This window comes from Antennarius striatus, chromosome 9 (genome assembly GCF_040054535.1).
Source record: "Antennarius striatus isolate MH-2024 chromosome 9, ASM4005453v1, whole genome shotgun sequence".
In the NCBI taxonomy this organism is placed as follows: Eukaryota; Metazoa; Chordata; class Actinopteri; order Lophiiformes; family Antennariidae; genus Antennarius; species Antennarius striatus.
Genome location: NC_090784.1, coordinates 9107501 through 9130590, shown reverse-complemented (window position 1 = coordinate 9130590; position 23090 = coordinate 9107501). Strand labels below are relative to the sequence as shown.

At 38.0% G+C, this 23090-nt stretch overlaps 1 protein-coding gene across 4 annotated transcripts in view; it reads left to right on the top strand.

The window, feature by feature from the left end:
- Positions 1-2768: 2768 nt before the first annotated feature.
- The window catches only part of cobl (cordon-bleu WH2 repeat protein), a 50474-nt gene continuing 30152 nt past the window's right edge, over positions 2769-23090 (top strand). For 2 of the 4 annotated variants that reach the window (XM_068323398.1, XM_068323395.1), the window contains exons 1-6: positions 2769-2877; positions 3060-3191; positions 15967-16161; positions 19634-19844; positions 22028-22256; positions 22944-22988. In XM_068323398.1, the coding sequence (XP_068179499.1) occupies positions 3154-3191; positions 15967-16161; positions 19634-19844; positions 22028-22256; positions 22944-22988 (718 nt within the window). In that variant the 5' untranslated portion in view covers positions 2769-2877; positions 3060-3153. Of the gene's footprint in view, positions 2878-3059; positions 3192-15232; positions 15383-15966; positions 16162-19633; positions 19845-22027; positions 22257-22943; positions 22989-23090 lie in introns of those variants that run through there. The other 2 variants (XM_068323397.1, XM_068323396.1) reach the window with 2 other exon arrangements.

The following is a 23090-nucleotide window of genomic DNA, read 5'->3' as shown; positions in this document are numbered from 1 at the left end:
GTTGATAGCTCAATAGTGCTCTTTCCAATCAGGTATAATCAGCAGCTGCACTTCGGGAGTCTTCTTTTCTGTGACCAGATATGGTTGTGATGTCCTCAAATAAACTAAAATGAAGTAGCTCTCAAAGAATTCAGTCTCCTGGTAATGTGTAGTACAGAAAGAGAAGTGTTGATGTTGTTTCCTGTATGGCCTCAATTCTGACAGTAAGATCGTTATCAAGATCTCAGTTAACATTTGCATAATCTGTGCAAGTCAAAACTAAAGTTCTCATCATCCATAGAAAAACAAACAAAAACTGATGCAAGAGAAATGGCACCCTGTATATAATGTAATACACACAGTTTAATTGTAGTTTGTGAAAGTAATGTTCGTCTTACCATGATTTGCTGCAGTCACAAATGCTACACATATAAAACTGACTCGCTTTTAATGTAAAAACTGTCTTGCAGGCCCTTTGTGTTAAAAACATCTATTTGTAAAGTGCAAACTTTTATAACTTTTGAAATTTGATCTAATTTTTGCCCCACAACTTTACTACTGTACTGTAATTACCCGTTCATAAATTGCCATGTAATTTTTGTTAATAACACTGTGTAATAAGACCTATTATTACTGTATAATACTCCCAAACACATCTCTACTGGTTGCCCAAGTGGGACATCACTTCAGTGTGTGCTTTCAGCACACAGTTGTCTGTGTATGACCTCTTGTGGTGGCAAATTATACCCTGGGAGGTATGCATTTAATCCTTAACAATCCGCAATTCATGCTGGGAGGAACAATTAGAATTGTACAGAATAGAACATAGATACATTCAGTGTTCGTCCATCTGTCCGTCCCTTTGTTAGTCCACCAAATATCATTGCAACTGTTGCACATAGAAAGATGAAACAAAAAGCACATTTCTCCAGCAGCAAAGGGAATGAAAGTGAGATGATGACCTTGAGAAAAAACTAGGTCAAGGTCATATTTCAACTTTTGTTGAAATATCTTTCTCGCCTTTCTATCTCATCAGATAGAAAGATGAGGGAGAAGGCCAGTGTGAATAAGACCACAGATCAAAGCTAGTGCTTTGATCGACCTATGCACTAGCTTTGATCTATGGCAGTGGTTCTTAACCTGGGTTGGATCGAACCATTGGGGTTCAGTGAGTCGGTCTCAGGGGTTCGGCGGAGATGGAGGTCAAAAACAGGGCAAAAACACTTGACACGATGTGTTGGGTGTTTTTGCCGAACATACACGAATCAATGAGTACGTTTGACACTGGCTGCAGGTGATCACGCTACATTGATTAGCCTACCTGTGCTACAGGGGATTTTGCGCACTGAGTAGTCGATTTATGCCTGTCATGATGGTACGTCATCTGATTGCTTTTTTAATATTTTAATTCATAGTAACTACATTGAGCAAAAAAAGAAAGTGGTCCGACGAATATGTGCGACGTGAATTTACATGTACTGTATAACGGAACATGATGGGAGTCAGCGTTCTGCATGATTTGCAGTGTCAAGTTGAGCAATTCTAGTCTCGCACTGGCAAAAATAAAGGAACACTTCCTTAAACTGCATGGAAAAGAAAAGAAACAGACTTTGCTGTGAAAATGACATAAGAGTAGCACTTGCCAAGGTGAAGCCACGCATAGCTGAACTGGTCTCTCAATAACAACAGCAGAAGTCACACTGATTTGCAGGTAGGTCATTTCATGTGAGTTGATGCACTGTCTTGGATCTTGATGCACAATTAATTAAATTCACCAGTAAAACATATACTTATGTCTTGAATTTGAAAAAAAAATAAAAAAAAATAAAAAATTTTCTTTTACTAAAGAAGGGTTCAGTGAGTGAGCATATGAAACCGGCAGGGTTCGGTACCTCCAACAGGGTTAAGAACCACTGATCTATGGCCTTCCTCACACTGGCATTGTCCATATGCACTAGTCTATGCACTAGTCAGGTAGTACTTTCAGGGTACTCCGACCTATCCTGAAAGTAGGTCAGGGTAAGCCAAGGTATGTTGCAGTCTCTGACTGCCTTGTTGAAATTAAGACAGTACTGTTGTTATTTTACATTAGAAAAGGTGACATTTATAATTGATTATTCTTTGATGCTAATTATATCATTATTGATGGTACTATTAATACCATTTCTTTTATTTTTTGTGTTCAAGCTTAAAAAAAACAACTTTAAAAAAAAAATCTTGATTGACATTTTTTGTTATTCCCAACAGCTTGTACTTTGTGAAAAAAGTTAAAACCAGAGTTAAATTCCTTGGTTCTGCGCACCAACGTAGCCAATAAAGTTTATTTTGATGCTGATTTTTTTTTATTTTTAATATTATTCGTAACGTTGCTCTCGGTCTGGCGCTCGGTGAAGATGCCATGAGAACCGCTCATGAAGGCGGGCACCAGCGAGTCGAGTCCAGTTAGACGGAAGCAGGTGCAAAACACCGGAAACTGTATGCTTCCGACTTCAAAGTAAAATAGAATTTCTCCCAGACGATCAGTCGCAACTTAAACGAAACAAACGATTGACATATAATCGATTTGGTTATATGTAATATGATTGCATATTATGTCTCCCTCTGTTGTCATGGATTTTCATACGGTTCTTTAATACGTTTCGCAACACCGTTTTTTTTAAAAAACATCTAATGTTTCTTGCAATTGCAAGGAAGGAGAACGTGTGTGCGGAATGATCCAACGTTAATCATTCGTAAACTATTATTTTGAAATACAGCACCGGAAGTGTGCTCTTTTAAATTAGTTACCTTCATAAAGTTCTAGCGAAAATCAAGCGGGGCTAACGAAGATTATAACAAGTGGATTTGAAGAGTAACTCAGTCCACGAGAATGGCCCACGAAGACCGATTTTGGCTGAAGTAAGGTGGCTTCGCAGTTTTTAGATTTTTTTTTCTACTTTAAGGTCACATCAGAATTTTATTTCTGGACAATGTCAACTGATGGACCTGTGATAGAAATACAAAGTTGTTCTTTTCACATCAGTAATCATTTGTTGTTTGCAACTTTCAACTCAATTGAAATGTGATGTGCTAACTCGTAGGTGGTAACATGATGGCCATCATCCGAGTGTAGGAGCAGCAGCGGGTTTTGCGAGTCTTTGGGTGCCGCTATTATCGAAGAACGTCATTACTGCAATGACGGCAATGACGGACTCTACAAAACCACCGTCAGGGTAAGTCTGTCACACGTTTTCACCACATAGGGTAGCTAGACTGGACTTTACTCGTTTATGTTCTTTCTCTGGTGGGTTTCAGTACTTTATCTAACAATTTTGTTCCTAGTTTGTCGACATTCTGCAGGAAAAACAAACATAACTGCGCACATTCGTTCTCTTGATATCTCCGAACTCTATAAACGTGTTTGAACCAAGTGCAGCCCTGAAACAAAATCAAATACTGAACGTCACTGATTTATAATCTCCTTTAAAAACATGTCAATATTAGGGTTACCTTAATATCATTTTTTTTCCTGTGGATACTTCGATTTTATGGATTAACAAAGGGGCTGTTGACTGTCTATTCATAGTGAGGAGTGTCCACAGCACTTGACAGCATTTGGAGCTGCTATAGTTAGAGCTGACAACAGGGAGTGTTCCAGACGGCCATCCTCACATCACCCACAATCAGCCCCAGACCAAAGCAAAGGCACCGGTCTGTCCAGCTGTCACTGGAGAGAAACTCACATGGAGTTTTTTTTTTTTGTCAGAATAGCAGCAACAATTACAGTAACAAAGAAGACCCCCCTTGTTTCTGTGTCTGCAAGATGTCTTGGAAAGTTGTCAGTGGAGTATGTCTTTGGCTCAGGAAGAGTTGATTAACTTTTGAAACAGATTTTGGATTTTGGGATACGGTTTATAATACAGTAAATACAAAATAATATAATATACCAAGGCATGTACAGCTCGTGATGTGTCAACATTTGGCCCAGGAGGGTTTTATTTTGTCCGTTATTGGATCGGGGAGACTGAAATAAAGAGTTAGATGGGTGCAGGCTGTGTTGGGTCATAATATGGTAATAGAGAGGGTTTAGACATGGCACTGTCACCAAGCAGAGAGAATCAAAAAGATTTCCTGACATAATATTGTGAACTAAGAAGTAGATCTCGTTTTAACTTATTCTGGACAAATGTCCGATGAGAAAGTAATTATCCCAAATGCAAGGTGTAGGGTAAAGGGTCAAGAAGTTAGGTAATTAATGGGGAATGAGCCAGATTCAAGCAAATCAACAGCATCATATTATGTGCTATACCCTGGGTGCATTGATACTACAGCTGATCATTGGCACATTGACCTCTATGTGATATAAACTGAAAGAATATTTTGCATACTCTCCCAGGTGCAGACATTTATTGTTCCAGACGCCTACTGATAAGCAGCTGTGTCTTTCTGATGAAAACATGGAGGAACGCTAGTTCCACCACTTTGCCATGTTAACAGATAACCTTGTAGCCCTGCTGGAGCAGGATGTAAACAAGTATTGCGGTGTAGATATTAGCTCTTTTCCTCCATCCTCAGCCATTCAATCAACCTTCAGCCTCACAGTATTTTACTGTGTTTATAATGCAGGTTCACATAGTAGTGACTGAAAATAGCATTCGTCAGTCAGCACTTTAGTGTGATGTATCAAGATAGACACAAATATGTAGACTAGAGGATTTGGTGAGTATCTTACTTCATCCCTCGTAGTTGGGTACTAATTATTGTAATAACTGTATCCTAGAGTCAAGTGTTGCTGACATCATCAAATCTTAAGTAACTACTGTTAGAAGATGGTAGCTATTCTTGGACTTTTTACATTTTAGTGGGATCATGCGGGCTGTGTTCATTAGAAAATGCGAAATGACTCCATGTGTACTGTAGGTACGTGTTAAAAGATCAGTGTCTGTCTGTAGTGTAGTGCAGACAAACACATTTTTACACTTTATTTGGGTGTGGCGCTGATTCAAAGTGTTGATGAGGGGAGATTAAGATTTGATCTGTGTCTCTTGTCTTTCAAGTAAAAGGAGGTGTCTATTCATAGCGAATCAAATCTTCCTAAATACTCAATAGTTTTTTGACCTTATTACAAATTAGACTGGTTGCTGTCCTTTTGGAGGGGAACCAAAAAGCCTTTTCATCCAGTTAGTGTATGACATTTCTGTCCAATAAATTGCCATGACAACTCCTTTTGTGTTGTATCTCTTTTTCCGTCACAGGAGTAGCTACTTTACTACATATCACAATCCTAATGAATCACCTCTCATAAAAATGCACACACACACACACACACACACACACACACACACACACACACACACACACACACACACACACACACACACACACACACACACACACACACACACACACACACACACACACACACACACGCCAGCACATGTACAGACATTTGCATCTAATGTTGGCTTCATTTTCTAATTGAGCTCACTAAAGACAGCTACAAGTAACCTTCAAACTGTCGCCCACCCGTAAATCACTACTGCACTGAGCTCCCTGTCATCAGTCTGTGTCTGAAGTCTGTGTTTAGTCTCAATCTTTTTTTGGTCACTAGAAAGCTGCTAGTGGTTAGTGGTTACTTTATTAACATGTAAAACCATCATCAGGAAACTACAGAAAACTCTGAGACACCAAAAGAACCAAAAACAAAAAATGTGTTTCCTTCATAAAATATAAAACCGTGTCACAAAAATAAATTAACTTGTTTTATTGGAACTAAACATGGGAATAAAAATAAACAGATTATTATGTGTTTCTGAAATATAAATTGTTAAATAGGCGCACGATGTAATGGGAATGTCTTAACAACTGCTTTACAGTCACACAAACTTAATTTTTGTACTAGCCTTTTTCTGTATGTTTGAAATCAGATGTTAATGTTCGTCTGTCTATAATCTTGTGTGTTTGGTGAGTTTTAGTCCTCTAGCCTTTGGAGTGGATTTTACAATCCACTGCAACATAAGAAGTTGCAGTTTAAAAGAAATAAATCAAAGAAAAGAAGGATCTGTTTTAATTTACCCTTACTTTTCATGAAGCTGTTGCAGTTTTGATTGACCTTTTTCTGATCTTTTCTGGAGACTCAAACATGTGTGATGTCAAAATCTTGTGAGTTTACTGAGTTTACTTTGGTTCAGTCCCCAGTGATATTCAGTCTACTACACCCATATGGAAACTTTTGTGTCGTATGTAGGGATTTTACTTCATGCCGTGCTCTCTCAGCATCTGGATTTCTGCAACCATCTGCCTTACTTTTAGTTGGACAAACATTTAATGTATCAGTTTTTGTGGACATGTTGTGTTTATTTTTAAATACTATTTGCAGATAAATGTGGATAACAAATAATTATCCATTTAACTACAGCACACACCCAAAGTTAATTATCAGCTACCAGAGGTCCTCTAATGTGCATGCTGTATGTGAAGGGACATTAACATCAGTTGCTAGCTGCAGTGTGAATTAACTCAAAGCCCTCTACAACAACAGGCTCACCCTTTGCATCTGGTATATGAATAAATTGATCAGTCCCTGCAGTTTTAAAAAAAACTCAGATGTGTCATACATATATTCCAAATGACATTTAGCCTTGCAGACTAGGGTACTTCCCTCTTTTTTTCTGTTGAGCCACAGAGAAAAATGTTTCACATGGGTAGTCAGGGCTATTTTTGTATGGTTTAAATATATAACTATATAATTTAATATATAATGTTATACATAACTCCTGTCAGTATTTCTTTTTGGCAGTGGTACAGTATGCATCTGGTGATATCTGCATCCATTTCACGGGCCACCCAGTTTTAAATAGAAAGGGTGTGGAAGCTGTGCCTCCACCAGCTTGTGTTTCAAGGAGAGATGGTTGGCCAAAGTACAAACCCACTGAACATATTAGATCAAAGCTTACAGGGCAACCTTTGCCCAATTCTATAAAGAAAACAGTGTATGATACATTAATACAGTAGTGATAAAGCATGGTTGTTCAGCTTTGGTCCATGTGCGATTCAGACAATGTCTTCTTAGTTTTTAATTTTTCACATTTACTATAAACACACAATCTTTATTAATCTATATTATATAACAGTTACAGCAATAATGTGTTATAATGAGTCTGTGCAAAAACAGATTTTGTCACTCTGAATATGCTGTATTTACTCCACAGTAATGCAGTGATGCACTGGAAATATTTGAGACATTTAGACTAACTATATTTATAGACTGGTTCTCAATGGACCTGACTTCCATCCCATCTGTGATGGTTGCCAAATTTTGTCCCTTGTCAAAGAAAGCATTTGCAGACACAGCATTCTGTACTTGTGTATCAGTATATTCAGAGCATCATACTATTCTATGCCTGTAATCCAGGTTTGTAGCTGTTGGAGACTCCTGAGTTTTAATAGTTCAGTGTAAGTTTCTATGGTATGTGCGTTGGTCAGAGTGAAAGACAGATTGACAGCATATGTATGTGTCTTTGGCAGAGCCAGCTGGAACGTCATACCAGTCTTATTGCATGATAAAGAAGAGGTGGTGAGGTACGCCTCAGCTTGTGCACGTTGTGATGGTTTTTAACATTTTACAGAAATGAATGAACCTAGAATAGAAATGAGAATGATTTGAATATATACCGTTATGTAGACTGGATCTGTGGTTTTTTACATGTTAAACCTTGACTGGAATACAGTGGTACCTCTACTTACGAAATTAATTGGTTCCGGAAGAAATTACGTAAGTAAAAAATTTCATAAGTAGAGACGCGTTTTCCATGCAAATGCCCTAATCCGTTCCAAGCCCACAAAAATTCCGACATAAATGTTTTATAAAGCATAAAAATACATAAAAACATGTAACAAATACATGTTACGATTAGATTATTACACAATAAATGAGAGTTGTGCATAACGTAAAAAACAAAAATAGAGTAAAGAATAATAATGACGGTCATTTACCGTTACAGCTGTCCCCATTGTTTTTTGCCCTCTTTGGTTCATGCGCTCCTACCTCACAATGCCGAACAACAGAGTGAATTCCAGTCCTCCTTTTGAACTTCTCCAACCACCCACACATGCCTTAAACTCCTTAAACTTCCTTTTGTTTTAATAACGTGTCGATTGTAGATTTTTGGCCATATTCTTTGGCAAGATCAACCAAACCCATCCCTTTCTCATGCTTTTCTATTATCTCTTGCTTTGTTTGTATGGACAAAAAAACCCTTTCTTCATGTTTTATTTTTCTCTTTTCTCCGTCACTTTCTTCGGGTCCATAGCGAATACGTACTGACAAAGTTATTATATCTGCGCAAAACTATCGGAACAACCTCAAGGGTCGAGTGCCGAATGTCAAGACACTCCATGAGCACCGTTCTAGCTCAATACAGAGGTGGAGTGGCATCCCTCTTAGCCAATGGGATACCAGGAAGACACGTAATAGGTAATAGCCAATGGCAGAGCAGCTATGAGAATGTTGCGTACCAGGGTTCCTACCTGTGGGAGATTCGAATATCAGCCAATACTGTGTTTTTATTCGAGTATCAGCTGATACTGTGTTTTTACATTACGTAAGTCGAATTTTCTTTCGTAAGAAGAGGTAATATTTTCCTGCTGAGAAATTTCGTAAGTAGAAAATTTCGTAAGTAGAGACATTCGTAAGTAGAGGTATCACTGTATATTCCACAGTCAACATAAAAATTAAGGAATAATTTCATGAAAAGCCACAGAGCTCAATTTTTCTGTATGTATAGTTTTTGTTGGTTGCACTGCCTGAAGCTATGCTGTGATTGGCCAATCTGCGTTCTAGGAGAGGGGTTTAGAAAATGGTCAGTTTAACGATCATAGGACCTCACAAAATATCATTATGGTTTAAACCATGCATGTGGATTTTATGGATAGAATAATGGTTTTACAATATACAAAATATCAGATGGTTACCTTAACAGTGATATATTTTTCTTCAGAATGTTTTCAAACTTTATTTAACACTGCAACTGAGAAGCTGTAACTTTTAGTTATGAAGATGGTGGCATTATATCTACAAGGACATAATTCATTTATTTTCCAAACCGATTCTTCCACTTTCATGGGTCACGGGGTTGCTGGAGCATATCCCAAGAGACTTACAGATGTGAGGCAGGGAGACGCTCCGGACACGTTGCCAGCGCACTGCGGAAGTCAGGGACGTCAGTTTAAAAATACTAATTTCATAACTTTTAAATTTAAACATAACACAAAAACAATATTGTATGTTTCATATCCCTGACGTTTTGAGACAGTGAAGACCTCTTTGAAGATACTTCATACTAATTTATGTTGAATGTTTGTCACAGGTCAGTTTCAAAGAACGCTCATATGTTGGACTGTCTGTAAGAACCAGAAAATCCTAACACATTTTATTCTAGTCTCTCTGCAGGGTTTTCTCTAATTAAACACACAGCTTAGAGACCAGAGACCAATTATCTTTTCCTGCTGTTTCTATATTCCATCTCTTTCCTTTTTTTCTTGTCTAATGTTGCATTATCACTACATGCTGTACCTATTTGCTCTTACTCTTATTTCCCTCCGGCTGTGGTGCTTTGTGCCGCCTGAGAATTCCTCTTACCTGTTTTTACTGATCTTTATTATCCATTCTTTCTTTTTCCATCCCTTCTTCTTTGGACTTCAGCAACCTATAACTTTTACGCGTGAGATTTTTTATGTTGGATGCATTTTTGATTTTTCTCGCCTTACGAGATAAATTTGCAAATTATTTTCATTTGAAATAAATGGACACTGAGATCTTACCTTGACATTTGGGCTTTATGAGTCTGCTTAGCATTGCAGAGAATCAAGATCATGAGTTATGGAAATGAACTGACAAATACTGACAGCAACGGGAAATACAGTTTAACTCGACTGCAGGGCTGAATGATTTTTGCTGGATGCATTATCACCGTCAGGGACACCTCGTTTTTCCAAGGCTCTCTATTATTCACTGGGGAAATCTCTGAAACTTATTGACGTCATTCAATATGTTAAAGGTTGGCTGGATATGATAGAGTTGATAAAAGGTTGAATGATGATAAACAATTTAGATGGTAAGGAAAGAATGGAAATTCTCTGTTATATTTGATTCAGTTACGGTCTCCAAGGGGTTTCCTGTTTTGTTTTGTTTTTGTTAGGTTTTTTTTTTTTAAAGAAAAGTTTAATTTAGCATCCTGCAACTATTTCTGGATAATTTAGGTATTCTTGGGCCCTGTCTCATGTTTAACTGTGACAGTGTACTTCTGTGTCACTTATCACAAGTGGACAGGATGACTGCCTGAGTCAGGAGAAGGGAGGATGCATTTAGGCGTAGTTATGTGATGGCAGATCTCTCTTATGAGTCTGTGTGGTCCAGATACTCCTGGATATATGGTTGCTATCTTTTTCAAAGTTATTGGTATACATTCTAAATTAAATTTTTTAAAAAAAAAACTCTTTAACTCTCAGTAGTGTAAGCAACCAAATTAATCCCAATGAGAAGCAATTCATTTAGCACCTGAGGTGTACTACACTCCTTTTATGTCCCTTGGGTTAATGCTACTGTGACTTACTCTGAAGCCCTGATGAACAGATCTTACATAAGTTATCCCTTGATAGCTATATAAACCAACATATTGCTATCAAGAATGCTTGAGTTTATATTGATAGCAATATAAACTCAAGCATTCTAATAAACAATCTCAATCAGGATTTGTTTACATTTTGTAAACAAATGTAAAAAGAGGTGAAGAAGGGCGTACAGGCAGGATGGTACGGGTGGAGAAAAGTCTCAGGTATGATGTGTGATAGAAGAGTTTCAGCTAAAATGAAAGGAAAGGTGTAAAAAACTGTGGTGGGACCAGCGATGTTGTTTGGTCTAGAGACAGTGTCCCTGAGGAAAAGACAGGAGACAGAGCTGGAGGTAGCAGAGATGAAGATGCTGAGGTTCTCTCTGGGAGTGACCAGGAAGGATAGGATCAGGAATGAGTACATCAGAGGGATAGCACATGTTAGAGGTTTTGGAGATTAAGTCAGAGAGGCTAGACTGAGATGGTTTGGACATGTCCAGAGGAGAGATAGTCAATCTGTTGGTAGAAGGATGCTGAGTTTTGAACTGCCAGGGAGGAGGTCTAGAGGAAGACCAAAGAGGAGGTTTATGGATGTAGTGAAAGAGGACATGAACGTAGTTGGTGTGAGAGAAGAGGACAAGGTTAGATGGAGGCAACTGATTCACTGTGGGGATCCCTGAAGGGAAAAGCCAATATACTTCAATATAGGATTAAGAAAAGACATTTGACACCTCTATCATATAAGTCAAAGCTGGTATAAAAAAGAGCTGGTACTCATAAAATTTGAATAGTGCATTAGGTTGGCTGTGTCTGAATCAGACTTTTGACATTGCTTTTGTTAGATACTATAAATACTACTTGAATACAATTGCCTCATCGTTGTAAAAGTGGTGTCAAAATATCAGTATTTTTTTCAGTGTCTTTAAAGTCTCCCCCACAGTAATCTAGCATGCAGATTTTTCTTGCTGCAACATGCAAAAAAGAACATGCTTCTGTTCTTTTTAGAGTGGACCGTGGTCATTTGCTCAGCATTTTATAGCACCAAACTATTAAAACTATTTCTATATAGTGGAATATGTCAAAATTCATCTCAGCTGCTTACTTTACATACATTGAAATTGATGAGGTTGAGATTGATTGATTGATATAAAAACCACTGCCATTGATCTAAAGAAACACTTATGTAAGAAGTTAAACATGGCAGAGAACCATAAATTTGAAAATTGATATTTGATGTGACTTTCGTGTTTTCTAATTGAAGGGGGGATCTTGGGGTCAGACTATTGTTACTGAACCATTTGGGAGTGCCGTGGGGTGGGGTTTGTACCATGGTTTGTAATGTGAGCACGGACATTTGCTTAACTAGGAGGCTTGATCCTGGCAACTGCAAACAAATGCTTTACTCGTCACACGTTTCCAGTCCTTGCTACCTCTAAAGCAGACAGTCTTTCAGATTGTTCACTGCTTTCTGTCCCACACACCTGCTTCTCTCACTCTGGGTTAGGGTGTAATTCCACAGCTGCTACTAAACTGAGGTCCTCTGCAGTCAAGAGGGGTAAATATAGGTTGCCATGGGGACACCATGACACCAAAGGGTAATGCTGGCTACGGGAGCAGGATAGTACGTATGTGAGGGAAGTCCAGGATGTGTGTCATTCACACTGTGTCCATTTCACAACAGAAGGTTAAAACCAAGTTTGCACAATGATAATGATGACTTTGGCTCTAATAGGTGTGTGTGCTTATATCAAAGAGGGCATGATCTTTAAGTGGAACATATAGACACCAATATTAGTTTGTTGATGTTTCTCTTCTATGTCTGTATCCAGAATAACTTTCCATGTTTTGATGATATAATCAATTTTTTATATCCTTTTATACTCATACAGTAATATGACACAATGGAATCATATTTATTTTTTGGTGTTGCTTTGAACTAATTTTGCTTCCTCCCTTCAGCAAATCTAGTACAGTACTGCCAAAGTTTGTTTCAGTAGTAGTCTCTCAGGTCTCGGATTAGAGATCACTGAGATTCACTGAAATCAAAGTGTACTAGACCTTGCAATTCTAATTGACCCCCTCAACTGAGGTCCTTGTGTCTTTGTTTTATTCTTAAACTGTCATGACAGAACATGAAAAATGACATGGTTATGTTTCCTTGTGGCTCTAATTCCTGACAAAATCTACATCTGTATCTATCACCATGGGCTATCTAAGCCTGGATTTCTGTGTTGTGTTTGTATGAAAATTAAATATAGTTCAAATCAATAGTCTGACTTTAGTAATGGTAAAAAAATAAATATTTTTTACAGTAAAGGTTATTATATTCCATAGATTTGTGTGTGTAAATAAAGTCACTGACAGTTACCGTATTCACATAAAACTGATCTCTGACAAAGCTGTTAGAATCTCACTCTAAAGTCCATGTGAGTTTACCACGTACCAGTGGGTGCTGCTTTACACTGATAATTCCATATTGGGAGAGCATTTCATATTTAGATATACTGTATACTTGAACCATCTCCATGAGACAGTTGTCTGAGACAGTTTTGGGTTTTTGTATGCTAAACACAAACACATGCAAACACAACCACACATACTCCCAAGCACAGTTGCCTTCACACATCCAGACTTGAGATATCCTTGGTGCCTTGATCTGGATTGGCACATTGTATTTGGGTCAGGGAGGAGGTAGACTGACTGAGCCTAATCTGTTAAAGGGACTAGCAGAGAGACATCCAAATAGGATGCTGCACAGGCTGTTTGAGGCCTATTGTATAACCACTGCTTATACAGGTACTGGAAAGGCAAAGGCAAGGTAGTAACAGTTTTCAACAACTTAAGTATTTCATCAACATCTGGGCTTGCACTAGGAGGTAGTATGACTAAGCCACTGCGGCTCAGTGTAAAATAATTGAGTAAGCCACAAAAAACCACACTCTGTGTCCAAGACAGTGGTGCAGTGCGCGGACGACCAACACTCGTCGTGGGGGGGTACGGGGGGCCTCCCTCGAGAAATTTTTTAGAAAATGGGGTTGTTTTCCTGCATTCTGAGGGCAAAATCTTCTGTTCAGTTTACCTACAAAATACACTTAAGACAACAGTTCAAGCTCAACTATCTTTATTTCTGTCCTACTTTATGTAGGTATAAATGTGAGATTCGACAATTGAAAACTTCCATTCACTATGTGAAGATACAGTCATACAAAATATTACTCAATGTTTACTTGTAAGTTTTACTTAGACTAGAAGACATTTTAACTTTGACCACCACAAACACCATTGGTATGCCATAGTTTAGTTTATTTTTATTTTTTTAAATTCAATAACATGATTTTTCATTTCAATTTAAAAAGGCATGAAAAATAGCAAGCCCAGAACATGTGTGTAGTTCCAGCACTTTATTATTTATTTAAAACAGTATGAAAATCCTCATCTAACCATCAATTGGTCTCTAAGAATCAATGATGTAAAGCACATTTGTCAAACTCAAGGCCAAATGTGGCCCGCCACATCATTCTACGTGGTCCGCGAGAGAATTAAAAGTCAGAGTGTTTATTTTAGCGTGCTTTTGAATTCATAAAATATAAAATAAATTTAAAAAAAAATACATCACATAAACACATTAAACTGAACAAATACATATCCCTGTTTAAAAGAAGATCAATAATAGATTGAACTGAGGATAGTGAAGGAACCATATCCTAGTTAATACTGATTTGTCAAGCGAAAAGAACAGACTGGTTTTAAAAGATCCATTAGTAACTGTGTGTGTGTGTGTGTGTGTGTGTGTGTGTGTGTGTGTGTGTGTGTGTGTGTGTGTGTGTGTGTGTGTCTGTGTGTCTGTGTGTGTCTGTGTTTGTGTGCATGTGTGTATTTGTGTGCATGTGTGTGTAAGCAACCCCATTTGTAATTCAGTCGCTGCAGCAGCTCAGCACTTACTGCCCTCTATGGCAGAGTTTCCTGCTCTTCTTTCCCTTCTTTGCTCTCTCACTCTGTTTCTCTCATATCCAAGCCTGATCATTCTAACTCTGTGGGAGCGAAAGATTTTCTTAAAGAAGTCTTTGTGTGTTTGGGAAAAGAGAGAGTTTGGAAAAGAGTGAGAGAGAGAGAGAGAGAGAGAGAGGGAGAGAGAGAGTGAGAGAGAGAGAGAGAGAGAAAGAGAGAGAGAGAGAGAAAGAGAGAGAGAGAGAGAGAGAAATGCTGTGGTGAAATAGGCAGTGAGAGAGGATACTAGCTGACTATGTTCATCCTGGCTGGAGTCCAGTCTCAAAGTTCCACAGTGCTCAGTTCAGTTCACCAGAAAATTGTAAAATTTCCTACATGAAAATTTTGCGGTTTGTGAAAAAACAACAACGAAAAAAACCAACTTCTTCTTCAGTGTTTTTAAGATCACTGTCATAACTTTTGCAGGTAGTGTTTAGAAATGATCTCCACTATGATTAGAGTCTGGGGTAGATTATTCTCAATCCTGGTAAATACAGTCTGTCAACCCCATGATGTATGAACTGGAAAACATTTTGTATTGCATAATGTGTCAATGACACTGGGTGATAGTTAGTTGATATGAGACTTAACCGTTAATGGTTAACTTTTGCCAGGTTAGAGTCCGCTCACTGTGCTATGTTCACATACATTCTTCCTTTGCCTTTTCACTGGGATGGAGTACCTTGAAGGGAAACTGGATTATAAACCACCAGAATAAGCAAATGCTCCCTCTAAGAGAGCGTACCTAATCCTTGAAACTGGATTAATAAACAGTCTGATATACAGCAGTTTTGGAACACTTAATCAACACAGGGACTTTCTTTGACGTGAGTTGTGTGTGTTCCTTTTGTTATCAAAGACTAATATTTGTTCTGTGAAGACAGAAATGATTTATGTGCTGAAATGAGAGCTATAGAATAGTTATCTGTCATTGCTAGCAGAAGTAAGTATTTGATTGGTGTCTAGTCAGCTGTCGCTGGCAAAGTACAGTATGTGTTGAGCCAAGGTTGTGTGTTAGACAGGAGCATCTCAGCAGCAGCATGTCATTGACATCTGGCACGTCTCCACCCACACTGTAAGAGATGGGGTTAGAGTGTGATTCTTATCTGTGCTTTTATGGAGAGCTTTTATTGAGCAATTGTCAATACACTAAAATATGCCTGGTATGATCTCAAGCCAACCATATACTTTATGACCCTCGGAATACTGCAAATTTTATCAGATAGTTTACAAACACATTTCTAATTTCTTCAGATGTATTAAATGAGATTTTGTCTAATTTCTTAAAGTTTGAGTTAGAGGGTTTACGAATGATAGCACAATACACATTGTGCTATTTTCCTAACTGAAAACTAGACGGTCTACAAATTATATCTGCCTTTTTGTGTTTTTTGTAATTGTCATCTACTAGGTATAGAATGAAGGTCAATGCTCCACATCCTCCGCAAGCCCCACAGCCTGCCCCTCGCAACATCTTCAGAAACACTGCACCCAATGGGGGAGGGACAGCAGGGATGGATATCCGAGAGAACCCCCTGAGACCCACTGTTAACTTCCAGCTGACTCTACCTCAGGGATACCAGACTTCCATCACTGAGGATGGCAGGTGAGAGGGCAGAGATGGGGACACAGTCACATTTACCCTGGGTGTGTCCCTCTAATGTCATCACATTGTTCTGTGAGCTCTGTTTTTACCCTTCTCTTGACCATAAAGTCTCTTAGTCACATGTTCCTTATGTTGACATGCAGTTTTATGTGACTACAATATACCCATCCATCCATTTTGATATGAATCTGTCCGTAATTATGGAGACCTCATCTTGTTATGACCTTTACTGCCAGTCACTAGAGAAACTGTGTGAACCTATTTGTTGCCTGTGGGTTTGTTTGGGTTACTGTGCCAGTGGGGCCTTGTCAAGGGATCCAATTCACATTCTCAGCATGAGCTTTGTCCCTGAGAGCTCACAGTTGAATGCTAGCCAGCTAATGCTCACTGCCCCAATGAAGTTCTCTCATTTGGTGCAATGCTCCAAAAGGGATAATTTCCCCATAAAACGCAATGAGGTGGTTGTTTAACCACCAACAGTCTTGAAGTCAGGAGGCTTGTTTGAGATTGCCAAAACATCTGACCTTCTAGCACTTTATTAATGTAAGATTCAGGACTACATAGATGTATACAGGATAGTTGCCTGTCAGTTATCAGGGCTCCTTGTTTTTTGTTTTGTTTTCGAGGACAGGATATATGATAGTGTATAATAACTTCAAGTGTGCTGTGCTTAAAGCTCACATGGTGACAGTATCAACATCAAAGTCTGGCAGTTACATAACATATGGTCATAAACAAGATGGAAATGGCAGAGGCACCTCACTGTAATTAGTTTATTGAGTGAACAGGGGTAGTTAACCCAGTTGAAGATAAAAAATGAATAAACAAAGAGTTTTTGACCTAATTTCAAAATATTTAAATTTTTTTCATCAATATCTTCATAGAGTTGCTTGTCCACTATGTAAATGTGCCCTATCTATCTATCTGTCTGTCTGTCTGTCTGTCTGTCTGTCTGTCTATATACATACACACACACACACACATATATATATATATATATATATATATATATATATATATATATATATATATATATATATATATATATATATATATATATATATATATATATATATATATATATATATATATATATATATATATATATATATAGAGGGGGCGGCAGTGGCTCAGTGGTAAAGCGGGCGGTAGAGCGGGTCGTCCTATGATTTAAGATCGGCGGTTCGATTCCCGCTCCCGCCCCCCCAAAAATACCCGGAGGTGAGCTAACAGTGGGAGGTGTCAGCTCATCTCCGGAGCACTGCCGAGGCACCCTTGAGCAAGGTGCCGTCCCCTTTACAAATTGCTCATTTGAGGCGCACCAAGAAGGAGCTGCCTGCCACTCTACCTCCCCTGCATGCCTACAGGCCCCTTTGTGTGTGTGTGTGTGATACAGGGGCCTGTACTCACAAATATGTATGCATGCGTTTGTAATCAGTAGCTAGAGTGTGCTTTCTTAATTTCCCTTCGGGGATCAAACCAGTATATAAAATTAAAAAAAAAAAAAAAAAAATATATATATATATATATATATATACACAGTATATTATATGTAGATATGCATGAATAGACATGAGAATAATAACTTTTCTCTATATATAATTATTATATATCACAATACAGTGGTAGCTCTACTTACAAAATTAATTGGTTCTGCAAGACATTTTGTTAGTTGAGAATTTCATAAGTAGAGACGCATTTTCCATGCAAATGCCCTAATCTGTTCCAAGTCCCCAAAAATTCAGACATAAATGTTTTATAAAACGTAAAAGTGCATCAAAACATGTAGCAAATACATGTTACAATTAGATAATTACACAATAAATGAAAGTTGTGCATAATGTAAAAAACAAAGAATAAAATGATGGTCATTTACCTTTTAACTGCTGTCCTCATTGTTTTTTGCCCTCTTTGGTTCATGTGCTCTTGCTTCACCATGCCGAACAAAAGTGAAATCCAGTCCTCCTTTTGAACTTCTCCAACTACCCACGTTTTAATAACGTGGCGATTGTAGATGCATTACGGCCATATTCTTTGGCGAGATCAACCAAACGCATCCCTGTTTCATGCTTTTCTATTATCTCTTGCTTTGTATGGACAAAAAAAACTATTTTCTTCTTCTCTTTTCCTCTTTTCTCCATCACTTTTCTTGGGGTCCATAGCGAATACTCAAAAAGTTAATATATTTGCGTAAAACTGTCAGAATACCTCATGGGTCGAGGGACGAGTGACGAGGACACTTATCTAGTTACACACAGAGGTCCCTCTTAGCCAATGGGATGCCAGTATGCTAGGTAATAGCCAATGGCAGAGCAGCTATAAGAATGTCGCATTCAGGAACCTTTGGGAGCTGCGAGTAGCAGCCCATACTGTATTTTTACCCTTCGTAACTCGAAATTTCTTTCGTAACTAGAGGCAATATTTTCCTGTTGAGGCGTTTCGTAAGTAGAAAATTTCGTATGTAGAGACATACGTAAGTAAAGGTACCACTGTGTTATTTTTTAACGACCCTGAACTCCTTTAATAGTTCTGAAGTAAAAAATATTTTTAATGCACTCTAATTTAGTGTTTATTCATATTTTGATTAATAATCATTGTGGTTTTTATGTCTGCACAGGTACAAAGAAGTACTCATGTTATGCATGATGTAGTGACTGACTGGAATATGTCACAGTGTGTCCTGTAGAACATTTAAACTGAAGCTCAGTGGTAAACAATGCCTGCCTTCGAGAGCTTTAGCTTCACTCCATGCACAATACTACGTTTATCTTTTTCTTCTGATAGTGAGTTTTTGGTGGACATGCAGAAGGAGAACATACAGGACAGGAAACAGGGTCTGGTTATTATATGTTAAATTGTCCATGTATTAGGAATTGTCAATGGTTTTCTTTGTAGTGGTATCTCTCTCAGTTCTGTCATTTGATCTGGTGGTTCCCAGAAAGCAATGGAGACTGTCTCTTGGTTTCTTTATCTGAGAACTGACAGGTAGTATTGTAGGCAAAGCAATGAAGCAATCACTGATCAAGTCCCCTCTGATATTTTTCTATGCCACTATCTTACTGTGGCTGCGCTTTTACTGTGGAGCTTTTACCGCATTAGATTTGTAGTTTCTCTGCCTTCTCTTTTCGTTTGTGGGTCTTTGTTTGGAATTCTCATGCAGAAGTTACTCAGACATTTGATCTACTTGTCAATAGCTGAGCTATTAACATTCAATAATTCAGTCTTTTATAATGTATCCTTTATGTCTGTCAATTAATTCTAACCCCTCCCAACACATCAGGTGTGTCTCTGTTTTTTTCTATTAAGTAATTTCTATTCTCATTGCTGCATCTAAAGGTAGGAAGGCTTTTGTAACCCTATCTTTCCTCCTACTTCCTTTTCTTTCAACCTCTCTGTTTATCGTCCTTCTTTACTCCCTCCCTCCCTTTCACTTTCTCACTCCCACCTGTCTCTCTTTTTTTCCTTCTCTCAGTAAGGCGCTGATGGACCTGCTGGTTGAGTTGTGCAGCCGATACCACTTGAACCCAGCGCTGCACACCCTGGAGCTGCTGTCCCCTGAGGGCCACACCATAGGGTTCAAGCCCAACGCGCTGTTGGGCTCCTTCAACGTGGCCTGTGTCCTTATCAAGGAGAAAGTGTGGGAGGAGAGAGCAGTGCGCAGGCCAGCACCCAAAGTTCCAGAGGTGAGCAGCAGCACAGTCTAGTATTGTGATCTGAATGTTTTCTGCTTTATACTATTTTCATTTTTGATTTCATACATTTCATGTTTTCCCTCATGGTTAGCAGAGACATCTAATATTTCAACATGTGAGTTAAATCATAATAGGGTGTAAATAATTACAGTTGAGAGAACTTGCTAAAACCCCAAAGTTTGTTGGTGTAACAGTAATTCATGTGCTCCAGAATATCAATGAAAATGATGAGCAGTTGGCCTGCAGTGTTTCTGTAGCCCCTTACCCTATATGGCATGTGTAATACCCATCCCTCCTTTCTCTACCTTTTACGTGTGACCACTAGCAGAAAGCAGGGCAAGTGCTGCCGGTAAGGGCCCATGCTAAGGTAGGAAGCTAGTTGGGATTAAACTGGCCTAGCATGACAGTGGAGTAATCTCTTATGTGTCAATTTTCAGTTTATGTTAATCTTTTCTTCTCTTTTATTACCTCTACTTTGTTCCTGACTGCCTTGTCGTCTTTTTTGAAGTTCTCTTTCGTATCTTTTGTCTCGTGGATATTCTTTCTCCATTTTTGCCTACCTCTCTTCTGCTCTCCTCCTAGAGTTTGAATATTTGATGAGTGCCTTACCTTTAGTTACCATGCATTATTTCTCTGCTCTTCTCAGGCCTCTCTGACTGCTCTCTCCCCCTTTGACCCTGCCTGAGTTCAGGCCAAAGACTGACACATCTTTAGACATTAATATTAGTCATCATCCTTTCCTTATACGTCCATCTTTTTGCACTAGCTCTCTTATTCATTTAATGAACTTGAAGGAAACTGAATGTTAAGTTAAGCTTATTGCTTATTTGCAAGTCAAGGCATTCTGATACTATAGTCTATATCTTTTTTCATGACATCTGTAAATGTTGAGTTTTTTCTGACACTATGTTTGAAGGGTAATGATAGTATTATGCAGTAATTAGGGTTTTTTTTTGTTAAAATATTATTAAAATATTATTAAAACTCTATAATAATAAATAAATAATATTAAAACTACCATCTTTAATTCCATTTAGGTAGACAAAGCTCTTTTCTTCAAAATCAATACAATTTAATATCTGTATAATATTGTTAGAAGTAACTGGATCGATTCAGCTAACAATCATTAAACATGACTAAACTTTGCATCCGGTCAAGTGTTCAATGAAGACTTTAACCTCATGAAACTACAGTTGCATAGTTTTCACTGGCACCTGAGGAATGAAAGAGGTATCAACAATTATAAAACGGAGTCAATGCTCAATTGTGTAAAGATCTCTTTAAATGAGACACCTCAGTGTGCTACCAGTGTCCCTATGTAATTAACAGCAGCTTTTATATTGATGCAAGTGCTTTACAACCCCAGGATGATGCATTGCTGAGCACTGATATGAATACAGCTGCTATTTCCTGGGGCAAATACCAGACCAGACAGTACAGCTTATTGTGGTTATGTGTTGTGTCCTTAAGTGTACTAGTTTAAGTATTTAATTAGGAATAAATGGATTTTTTTTTCAATAAAATAAGTGATAATTACTAATAATTAATTGTACATCAAAATCAATGCCTCATTATAGCTGCTGCAGCTTCAAAATATTGATGATAAAGACTTTTGAGATGACTTCTGAGATTTGTTTTGTTAATACCTGCAGATATTTTTTCTTTTCTATGAACCCTGTGGAATATATTTTGAAAAAATATTGAAACATTAGAAAATGCTCTGACTAAGCTCAACAGGTCTGGCTCTCTAGTCTTTACTGCATGGCAAGTAGTGAAATTTGACGTCTTAAGCAGTGCTGTTTTTTATACTTTCATGGTTTGGTCCTCTATTTTGTACAGTTAAATTTCTTTTCCTTTAGTGAAGCACTGAATATCCCTCCACCTTGTTCTTTTATTTTTATGCATGTTGAGGTTAACTTTTTCAATATTCTTATATCCATTGCACAAACCCACACAGGCATCCGAGTTTCTCATTCATTCATTTTCAATGATATTTTGACCTACAGTATATTTCAACCCTTTTTTCACACAGCAATCTGTTATTGAACTGCTTTTGAAAAAAAATCCCTGTTGTGCGGCCACTTACAAAACAGCATACACGATTAACCTTTTTGCTCATCCAATTGTTTGATATCAATCTCCTTTTTTCCACTGTTATTGTCTTTGTGTACCAGAAAACAGTGCGTTTGTTGGTGAACTACCATGGTGGCCAGAAGGCAGTAGTTCGGGTCAATCCATTGGTACCGCTCCATGCTCTGATACCAGTCATATCTGACAAGTGTGAGTTTGATCCTGCCCATGTCCTGCTCCTGAAGGACAGCATCAGTCGCCACGAGCTGCAGTTGGACAAATCTCTGGCAGAACTGGAGATAAAAGAGCTCTATGTTCACAATCAGGCTCTAGGTAAATAGCACCCTTTTGATTTTCCTTTTTTGCTCAATCACTTTAAATAAAAGTTACATTATCAGATACATTTTCTATCTCCGCAACTTATAAATAATATGTTTGTTATTATACTTCAGCTTTTGTCGGAATACAAATAATTGTTTGATCACAATCTTAACAATGACCCCAATGATCTTTAAGTAAACCCAATGATCTTTAAGTAAACATCTGTGAAAATAGTGGTGAGTCAGTTAAATCAGATAGACTACTTTGTCATGGATATTGACTTTACATCACATTGTCTGCTTTTGTCTGCACATTATTATCATTCACATAGCAATTACTGTACCACATGCTATTAGTGCATCCCAAAAAGGCAGCCAAACAGATGCAAAGGGAACAAGTCCAACTTACAGCTGCTAATGTAAATAAAGCTCTTGTTCTGATATTATATTAATTTATAATGTTCTTATGATTGAAAGATATGTGCTAGAACATTTTAGAATATAAAGTACGGTCTGTGGCTAATTACTGTTAAAAAAATATTTTCTTTTACGACCTGTCATTGTACTTAGAATGACCAATGACTTTGTTTTAAATGTTTCAAATCTTGTGTTTTGATGCTAAGGAGGTGCAAACATTAATTGATCCTTTTTGACAAACTAGTTATTCATGTGCGTTTTAAAACCTTGTCATATTTTACAGTTTTCCAACCTAAAATGGCGTCTGCTCCCACTCTTAACTACTCAGGTATTAGTCTCCATGAAGTCACGTCTGTTTTAGTGGTCCAGCTTCTAACAAAATCAAGTCCTTTAACCTAACATAGTGCTACTGGCGTATTAACCCCTGCTT